The sequence below is a fragment of the Coregonus clupeaformis genome, unplaced genomic scaffold (genome assembly GCF_020615455.1).
Source record: "Coregonus clupeaformis isolate EN_2021a unplaced genomic scaffold, ASM2061545v1 scaf1058, whole genome shotgun sequence".
NCBI lineage: Eukaryota > Metazoa > Chordata > Actinopteri > Salmoniformes > Salmonidae > Coregonus > Coregonus clupeaformis.
In genome coordinates, this window is record NW_025534512.1 from 34,608 (window position 1) to 44,665 (window position 10,058).

Here is a 10,058-nt window from a genome sequence, read left to right on the forward strand (position 1 = left end):
TGGCAAGGAAGAGACAGTCTGCACAGTATTTACGACTGGTTGTTAAGTCATAAAATTGGCCAACTTCTCCCTCCCCCCTCTCCTGTGGGAGAGAGAGAGGGTCCTTTGATCCACTGTCAGGACAGTCATGACATTAGCTACGCTAGCTAACGTCTGCCTGATTCAGGACACCCCATCTGTGACGATAGTTAGCGAGTAGCAGCTAGCTAACAGCTACAGTACCTGTATGTGTTGATGTCCTGATGAGATGTCGCCTGGTCTGTGCTGGAGCATCATAGCCCAGACACTTCTCAGGGAAAGGATGCTCTTCAGCCGGCCTCTTGTCCACGAAGTGATAGGAACACACATAGGGTCGGTTTGGTGGTTTCTTCAAGTTCAATGCTTTGAGTCAAAGCCGAAGAGACTCCTCGTCCTTAGGAGATGGGTGCAAATCAAAAGGCGCCTCACAACTGCACTCCCTCCTCAAAAAAGTTTGGTAGTCAAAACACTCCTGCTCCATGAACAGCTTCCGTTTCTGCCAGTTATTGTGGCCTCCCCTTACCGAACATAAAATGCCCGTTTTGCGTGAATCCATGTTTGGGAAGTTGTGAGAAGCGATAGTGAGTTAGTTAGCTAGCTAGCTGTGAACTATTGGCCGGAAGTCCCCCACAAAAAAAAAAAATTACCCCGCCCATATTTCCGTTGAAAATGAGGCGAATAACACAGCACACAATCCCAACAACACCCAAACAATGGCTAGAGGTCAAGGAGGAAGCCCAAAGACTAACCACCTAAGGTGGCTCCTGCTTCTACCTCCTCTGGTGTCATTGGGTCACAACGTTGGAGGCCGAGCATTAAGATGGACGCAGACAAGCCGTACGCCTGCCCCACGTGTGGGAAGTGCTTTACTTAGGCAAACTATGTGAAGAAGCACCAGACCGTTCACCCTAAGGACCTTCAAGTGCAAACAATGTTACAATATCTTCTCCTTCCTGACTAACCTTACCAGACATAGGAGTGTCCACAATGGGGAGAAATCGTAGCAGTGTGGCTTGAGATGTACACGGGATATCTGGGAACCATTCTTTACCTGACATTTTATAGTCATCATGTGAAGTGTCTTGGGGTAAGAGTTTTTTTTAGATTACTAAGTCCCTCAGTTGAGCATCTGGGTTTGCTATCTTTCTCACATGATACATCCTTGTTGTTTGGTGTGCTGGCATAGCCAAAACACTGTCATTGAAGTCTAACACTGTTCCTTAATGTACTAACATTAGGTGATCACATCTGTTAATAAATGAGAATTCATGTTGTCCTTTTGATATGCTTGTTTGTCATTTAGAATTGAAATTGGCCTTAGTTTTGTTGGCTTCCTTCAAACCTATAGGTTTCTGTCCCTGCCACCGATGGGATCGAGCCAGCAATTATTGTTAGGTCATTTATGGTAATTTTTCTAAACAACTCTGCTCTGAGCTTGAAAGATACCAGAGAGGAAGAGGCTAAATCTGTCCACGAAAATATGCCCACGAAGTGAGGAATTTTTGTATGGAGGTCAATTCTTATTTTATTCCTCGTGTTACATTTGTTTTACTCTGCATTGTTGGGTAGAGCAAGCATTTCACAGTAAAGTATACACCAGTTGTATTCGGTGAATGCAACAAATAAAATATATTTTTTTTATTTTGATGAGTGTCGAATTTGGTCAACAAAAAATTTAATTGCTAATTTGCTACATGAGGCTTATTTGATCGAATAGAAGTTTCGTAATTGTTTGTTACGAATGCACTGATAAGTGGACGCACGTGGCATTTCGGCAAATTACCCAAAAACGACGTTAAATTGGAGTTGTGCTTGTTGTCATAGAGATAGATGATAGAGGACTCATCATGGATATAACCCGTTTTAGCATGGACATTGCCATTGAAGGCTTCCACTGTTTTAAAGTAGTCAACTGGGTGGAGATTCCTATGAGTTGGGAGCAATCAGCCAATGAAGAAGAAAATTGACTACTTTAAAATGGAGTGCGCTGCCATAGACTGTAAAAATATGCCCATACTGTCACAGGCGCTATAATGGCATACAGTGGGGAAAAAAAGTATTTAGTCAGCCACCAATTGTGCAAGTTCTCCCACTTAAAAAGATGAGAGAGGCCTGTAATTTTCATCATAGGTACACGTCAACTATGACAGACAAATTTAGATTTTTTTTCCAGAATATCACATTGTAGGATTTTTTATGAATTTATTTGCAAATCATGGTGGAAAATAAGTATTTGGTCACCTACAAACAAGCAAGATTTCTGGCTCTCACAGACCTGTAACTTCTTCTTTAAGAGGCTCCTCTGTCCTCCACTCGTTACCTGTATTAATGGCACCTGTTTGAACTTGTTATCAGTATAAAAGACACCTGTCCACAACCTCAAACAGTCACACTCCAAACTCCACTATGGCCAAGACCAAAGAGCTGTCAAAGGACACCAGAAACAAAATTGTAGACCTGCACCAGGCTGGGAAGACTGAATCTGCAATAGGTAAGCAGCTTGGTTTGAAGAAATCAACTGTGGGAGCAATTATTAGGAAGATCTCACCCCGTGGGGTCAAAATGATCACAAGAACGGTGAGCAAAAATCCCAGAACCACACGGGGGGACCTAGTGAATGACCTGCAGAGAGCTGGGACCAAAGTAACAAAGCCTACCATCAGTAACACACTACGCCGCCAGGGACTCAAATCCTGCAGTGCCAGACGTGTCCCCCTGCTTAAGCCAGTACATGTCCAGGCCCGTCTGAAGATTGCTAGAGTGCATTTGGATGATCCAGAAGAGGATTGGGAGAATGTCATATAGTCAGATGAAACCAAAATAGAACTTTTTTGGTAAAAACTCAACTCAGTCGTGTTTGGAGGACAAAGAATGCTGAGTTGCATCCAAAGAACACCATACCTACTGTGAAGCATGGGGGTGGAAACATCATGCTTTGGGGCTGTTTTTCTGCAAAGGGACCAGGACGACTGATCCGTGTAAAGGAAAGAATGAATGGGGCCATGTATCGTGAGATTTTGAGTGAAAACCTCCTTCCATCAGCAAGGGCATTGAAGATGAAACGTGGCTGGGTCTTTCAGCATGACAATGATCCCAAACACACCGCCCGGGCAACGAAGGAGTGGCTTCGTAAGAAGCATTTCATGGTCCTGGAGTGGCCTAGCCAGTCTCCAGATCTCAACCCCATAGAAAATCTTTGGAGGGAGTTGAAAGTCTGTGTTGCCCAGCGACAGCCCCAAAACATCACTGCTCTAGAGGAGATCTGCATGGAGGAATGGGCCAAAATACCAGCAACAGTGTGTGAAAACCTTGTGAAGACTTACAGAAAACGTTTGACCTGTGTCATTGCCAACAAAGGGTATATAACAAAGTATTGAGTAACTTTTGTTATTGACCAAATACTTATTTTCCACCATAATTTGCAAATAAATTCATAAAAAATCCTACAATGTGATTTTCTGGAGAAAAAAATCTCATTTTGTCTGTCATAGTTGACTTGTACCTATGATGAAAATTACAGGCCTCTCTCATATTTTTAAGTGGGAGAACTTGCACAATTGGTGGCTGACTAAATACTTTTTTCCCCCACTGTAGATACAAAGATGCCGCGTAAAAAAAAAACTGGGAACTCGGAAATCTCAGACTTCACACTTCAGTGCGTTCAAGACAACTGAGAACTCAGACAAAAATGAGCTCAGACTGGGAAAAATCGGTCTGAACGGTCATCCAACTCTAGTGTTCCGACTTTTCAACCTTTAGATCACTGACGTCATGATATGACACCATTTTCTTTCAAAGTTCCCTGTTGTCTTGAAAGCATCATCAGTCCTCTATTTGTTTTTTATTTGTGTACTTGTTTGACATTTTACTGCATTGTTAGGAGCTAATAACATAAGCATTTCGCTGTGCTCACTATATCATCTGCTAAATTGTGTACACGAACCAATAACCTTTGATCTATCTCTATGCCCTGTTGTTCACACGTGTATCTGCCCTCACATTAGCTAGAATGTTACCACCTGATCTTGCCTCCTTCCGCCTTCCATCTTTAAGGACATGTATTTCCATTTTTAGAGTGGTCACTCGAATATCTTGTCAATATAATAGGCAATCGTTGAAGAGGTTTGATGAGTAACGTGATAAGCTGTACCGTATTTCTAGTGGTGTAAAGTACTTAAGTAAAAATACTTTAAAGTACGTTTTTGGGTGTATCTGTACTTTACAATTTATTTTTTTGACAACTTTTACTCCACTACATTGCTAAAGAAAATATGTACTTTTTACTACCATACATTTTCCTGACACCAAAAAGTACTCCTTACATTTAGAATGCTCATGCAGGACAGCAATATGGTCCAATTCACGCACCTGTCAATATAAGGCGTTGTCATCCCTACTGCCTCTGATCTGGCGGAATCACTAAACACAAATACTGCATTTGTACATTTTTGGAGTGTGCCCATCTGTCCATAATTTTTTTTTTTTTTTATAAAGTCGTGCTGTCTGGTTTGCTTAATATAAGGACTTTGATGTATAGCATTTACTTTTTACTTTTACTAAAGTATGACAATTGAGTACTTTTTCCACCACTGTACTTAAGTACTTTTAAAACCAGATACTTTTAGACCTTTACTCAAGTAGTATTTCACTGGGTGACTTTTACTTGAGTCAATTTCTATTAAGGTATTTTACTTTTACTCAAGTATGACCATTTAGTACTTTTTCCACCACTGCATATTTTAAAGAACAGCGCAAATACCCCTTTTTTATTTAGCCACACCCTTTGAGCTATGACGCCAACCAATAACATCTCTTCAGTGTAAACGGAAGTAAACAATGACCAAGAACAATTTCCACGTTAGCGTTTTTATTTAGACGTTTATGAACACAATGGAACTCAAACCATGACTCATTTAACTGCACAGTATCGCATGCTAACCCCAGGTAGTGTTTAATTCGCGTTGGAGACTGGATTTGGTTGATAGATGTTATCTAGGTAGGGCTAGCGAGCTGCTAACAATGGCTAACTGTATGGTTTTTCACACTCAAATAGCCTCCATCATGGAGGTGCTAGCAAATGCAGCAGTGGCAGAGATCTGTAAACTCGTTGACGACGACTATGCTGTGTTTCGTTTGGAAATAACTCAAAGCCATAAAGAAAACAGGGCATTGCGGAGGAAACTACAGCTACAGGAACTGAAGGTGGCGCGGGAGCGCGTTCTCGCCAATCGTCCCAGTAGTGTCAAGATCCTCGACCGATACAGAGGAATGGCAAGAGGTACATTTTGCAGAAGGCCAAGGCTGCGGGGCCTGTTGCCCCGTTCCCCTTCTTCTTCAGTGGGGTTTATCGGCGGTTGGCATCCAATGTTATGGCGCATTACCGCCACCTACTGTACTGGAGTGTGGCCCAGAGACAGGGATAATCTAAATCCTACCTACCATTTACATTTACGTAATTTAGCAGATGCTCTTATCCAGAGCCACAACTCTGGCATTGCAAACGCCATGCTCTACCAACAGCCCCGTTGCTCTTAAAAAAGATAACAAAATATTTGAAACTATATCTAATGACGTTCTACTCAATATACTCTTTAAACAAATTTCCTGTATCCCCTTCGCCCTCATCCTAGATCTCATCCTCTCTGTTTCCCTCTGATACTGCCCACACTGTAGCAATACTGTTTCCTGACAATAATCACACTTTCCTGTTGCATGCTTTCCTATCACATTTAATGTCTTATTCAACAGGCTGTGTCCCACCCTTAATCTTGTAAAAATAGCCTCCTCTCTTCTGTCCCTTCCTATCTATCTCTATGACAACACTTGAAATAATTGCCTTCCCTTATTATCTCTATTCCACTGCTCCTGCCATCTCTGCACCATCACTGTATATATCAGTCTTTTTGCCTCTGCCTTGCTTATTGAAACTTCAACGTCAACATCCCCACTACTAAGTGCTTGTTTAGCCTGTTCATCTAACGCCTTGTTCCCCTCCACCCCCACATGGGCTGGGACCAAAGTAAATCTTATCTGAATATCCATCTGTTTAATCCTGCCATGGGTTTGTAGCACCTCATAAAGCAGGTTTTGTCTGCTACATGAGCTAAAGGACTGGAGACTAATTAACACTGCACATGAATCAGAGCAAATAACTACTCTGTCTTGTATGACTTCCTCCACCCACTGCAAGGCCAACAGTATGGCCATTAGCTTCACTGTATATACAGCCAGATGATCTGTAATACGTTTCCTGACTTCCACCCCACATTCCTGCACTACAAATGCTGACCCAGTACGTCCTGTCCTTGGATCTTTTGAACCATCTGTGTAAATGGCCACAAAATCCTGATAGACAGTATCCAGATGTCTCTTAAACAAATCGCCCCGTTCCCCTCTGCGCATGTGTTAACCCAGAGTGGAAGAGGCGAAGCAAGAGGTTTTTCTCAACCCAAAATCTGGCCACGAAAATAAGCCCAGGAAGTGAGGCATTTTTGTATGGAGGTAAATTAGTGTCGAATTTGGTCAACATAAAATGTAATTGCTAATTTGCTACGTGATGCTTATTTGATCAATAGAAGTGTTGTAATGGTTAGGTTGTTACCAATGCACTGATATAAGTGGATGCCACGTGGCATTTCTGGAAATTTTGAATATCAGAGTTGTGCCTGTTGTCATAGAGATAGATAGAGGACTCATCATGGATATAACCCATTTTAGAATGGACATTGCCATTGAGGGCTTGCACCATTTAAAAGTAGTCAACTGTGTGGGGATTCCTATGAGTTGGGAGCAATCAGCCGATGAAGAAGAAGAAAATGGACTACTTTAATATAAATGGAGATAGCCTCAATGGTGCTGCCCATGCTGTCACAGACGCTATAATGAGTCATCTATATATCTCTATTGGCTAGAATGGTCCCACCTGATCTCGCCTCCTCCCGCCTGCCTTCCATCTTTGAGGACATGTATTTATATTATCAGAGCCGTCACTCGAATATCTTGTCAATATAATAGACAATCTTTGGTTAACCAGAATTGGGTCTTGGTCAGTTTTTGGATTGTATGCAGTAATTCCCCTGATTACTTAGCTATCTTGCAGAAAGACACAATATCATATTCCAACCAGATTCTTCATTTACTGCATTTCCTATTATTTACTCATTGAAAACAATAAGATGCTTGGAACATAATACATCAATCAATAAATAGTATATCAAGAAGTTATGAGAAGTGTTACCTTACCTAGAATTCTAAAACTGTCAACAGTGTACAATATAGCGTTGAGCATTGACAGTAGCTAACCTAACCACCTTTTTTCCCCCAATCACTCTCTCAGGTGAAGGACATCTCACTGGAGGCCACAGGAGCTTTGTGAAGCCAGCGGGACACAATACATGGAGAGATGACCAACCAATCACTGTTGATGAGGGAAGTGGAACCTCAACCCAGCACGTTTTAGTGATAGAGGTTAGTGTAATAGTTTTACATCAAATTTACAGTACATTAAATGTGGCTAGTTTATTTCAGAAAGGCTCCCCTCAGCTATTCACTTGCTTACATGTACATCCTTATTTATATGCCATAGGGGAGCTTGTGAGACTTCCCTAGGACATTGTTATCCAATTCAACCCATGTACCGGTAATAACCTCCTCTCTTTTTGTGTCAGTCTGTAGATGCAGAGGCTGCAGGTCCTAGGGTTAAGCTGGTGAGGTCTGAAGGAGAGGAGGACCCACGGCACAGCAGAGACATCCAGATTGAAGTGGCTGGAGCGCCCCCTGTAGCCACGGAGGACCCAACCACTGCCCCAGCGCCGCCCAGGACCCGAGGCAACATCACGGAGGTCAGTGGAACGCCGAACGCCGTCCTCAAGTCAGAGACCGACACCAAGACTTTAACTGTAACACACAGGCTCTTACACACAGGATCTGACCACAGATCAGACCCAGAGAGACTGGGGCTGGGGAGACTGGGCTGTCTTCCTGCTCCCGGCTCAGAGTATTTACCGGTATTTCACCAGAGCCAGAGGACTGTTCATTCCCCTGGGGATGGTGATGGTGATGCGTTAGACACTGGCGGTGATGATCCGTCTTGTTCTTACGCTACAGAGATGGACCCTGGCAACATGCCCTTGGGTTTAGAGACACAGACTGATCTGTCTAGAGGGGACTGGAACCAGTACAGTAGTAGTGTATACTCTGAAGGGTGCCTAGATAAGAAAGGGGAGGTTATAGTGATAGATGAGGTGAGTGTGAAAGTGGAGGGTGACGCTCCTCCCACATGGAATGCAGATAGTCACCTAGGAGACGGACACTCACAGGGCACAGATTTCTTAGATTACAGGGAAAGCTTAGAGACAAATCCAAATGTCACGACCCACTCCCCTTTACACGCGTTCAGGGATCGCGGCCTAGTGTCAATGTCGATGGTGCCTTCCGATTCACATGGCCGTGTCCTTTTCGATCAGGTATTGAACTCAAACGACAGGGCTAGAGCCCAGGCTCGAGGAGGAGGAGGAGCCACATCAGGCAATAGTAAAGAGAAGCGGTTCCTCTGCATGTTCTGTAAGAAAGGCTTCAGCTGCTCCCAGAATGTGGAGATCCACCAGAGGGTCCACACAGGGGAGAAACCCTTCAGTTGTACCCAGTGTCATATGCGCTTTGCCCAGGCTGGCCACCTGAAGAGGCACCAGAGGGTCCACACAGGGGAGAAACCCTATAGCTGCCCCCAGTGTGAGAAAAGGTTCTCCCGCCAGGACCAGCTGAAGATGCACTTGAAGGTCCACACAGGAGAAAGGCTGTTTGCGTACAAATGCACTGCGGGAAGAGGTTCTCAAAGAGGCTCTACCTCAGGATGCACCAGCAGAAAAACCATTCCACTCTATAACATAGAAAGTAACCATTCCACTCAATAGCTTCTGACGTTTAGATCAAACGGCGCATTAACGACAGAGGAATATTCAGCAGAAAAGATCCACAGATGCATTTGGAATAACGAGAGTAACAGATTTCAGTGTTGAACATTCCTGGGTAGAATATTGCATCCAGACATTGTGATATACAGTGGGGTCAGAAATGATTGACACACTTGATAAAGATCAGCAATAATGACTGTATAAAATATAAATTCAAATACTGTGCTATATTATATGTAATAAAAAAATATATATATAATTGATATATTATTTTATACTAATAAAATTGCTCCAGGAGAAAGAGATTTTGTTTAACAAGTAATACTTTTGTTTCAAAAAGGTAGGGGTCAAAATTATTAACACCCCTAAAGATTCTTAGATAAAGTAGTCAAAAGTTTGATATTTGGTCCCATATTCCTAGCACGCAATGTCTAAATCAAACTTGTGACTTTACAAACTTGTTGGATGCATTTGCAGTTTTGGTTGTGTTTCAGATTATTTTGTGCCCACTAGAAATGAATGGTAAATACCCTTTTACTGCAGTGGGCTAAATCTGGGTCACACAGAGTGTTTCTAGATAGTCTTAAACAAATCTACTTTGAAACAAAAGTATACACCTCACACACATGGTTATGGGTTTAAAAAAAAGAAGATACTTGTACCATGTCAGATATAGAGTTTAAATGTATAAATGTTTGGCTTTGCATCCCAATATTACACTGAAATATAACAAAACCGTTTGAAATAGAAACACCGGAATTGACGGTAAAAAAAGAAAAGAATGTCTATTAATTATGAAATTATGAAAAATATTAATAACATTCCACCCATGAGGCCACTAGAGGGCGATTTGGTCAGTTGACTGCAGGAATTAAGTATTTTGTCCCATATTCATAGCATGCCATGACTACATCAAGCTTGTGACTCTACAAATTTGTTGGATGCATTCGCTGTTTGTTTTGGTTGTGTTTCAGATTATTTTTGTGCCCAATAGAAATGAATGGAAAATAATGGAGTGTCATTTTGGAGTAACTTTTATTGTAAATAACAATAGAATATGTTTCTAAACACTTATACATTTGTGTGCATGCTACCATGATTACAGATGATCCTGAATGAATCGTGAAT

The 10,058-nt window shown here is 42.1% G+C and overlaps 1 protein-coding gene across 1 annotated transcript; it reads left to right on the plus strand.

Annotated features, from left to right (window-relative positions):
* Positions 1-7,473: 7,473 nt before the first annotated feature.
* Positions 7,474-9,179, plus strand: LOC121561819 (zinc finger protein 112-like). Its single transcript, XM_041874266.2, has 2 exons — positions 7,474-7,485; positions 7,686-9,179. Exon 2 carries the CDS (start codon positions 8,127-8,129, stop codon positions 8,928-8,930), a length of 804 nt encoding a protein of 267 aa, XP_041730200.1. The 5' UTR covers positions 7,474-7,485; positions 7,686-8,126; the 3' UTR covers positions 8,931-9,179.
* The last annotated feature ends 879 nt before the right edge of the window (positions 9,180-10,058 follow it).

What these genes read in the sequence shown, in the direction of transcription:
- LOC121561819 (XM_041874266.2), top strand. Translation starts at nt 8,127, where the DNA reads ATGGACCCTGGCAACATGCCCTTGGGTTTAGAGACACAGACTGATCTG.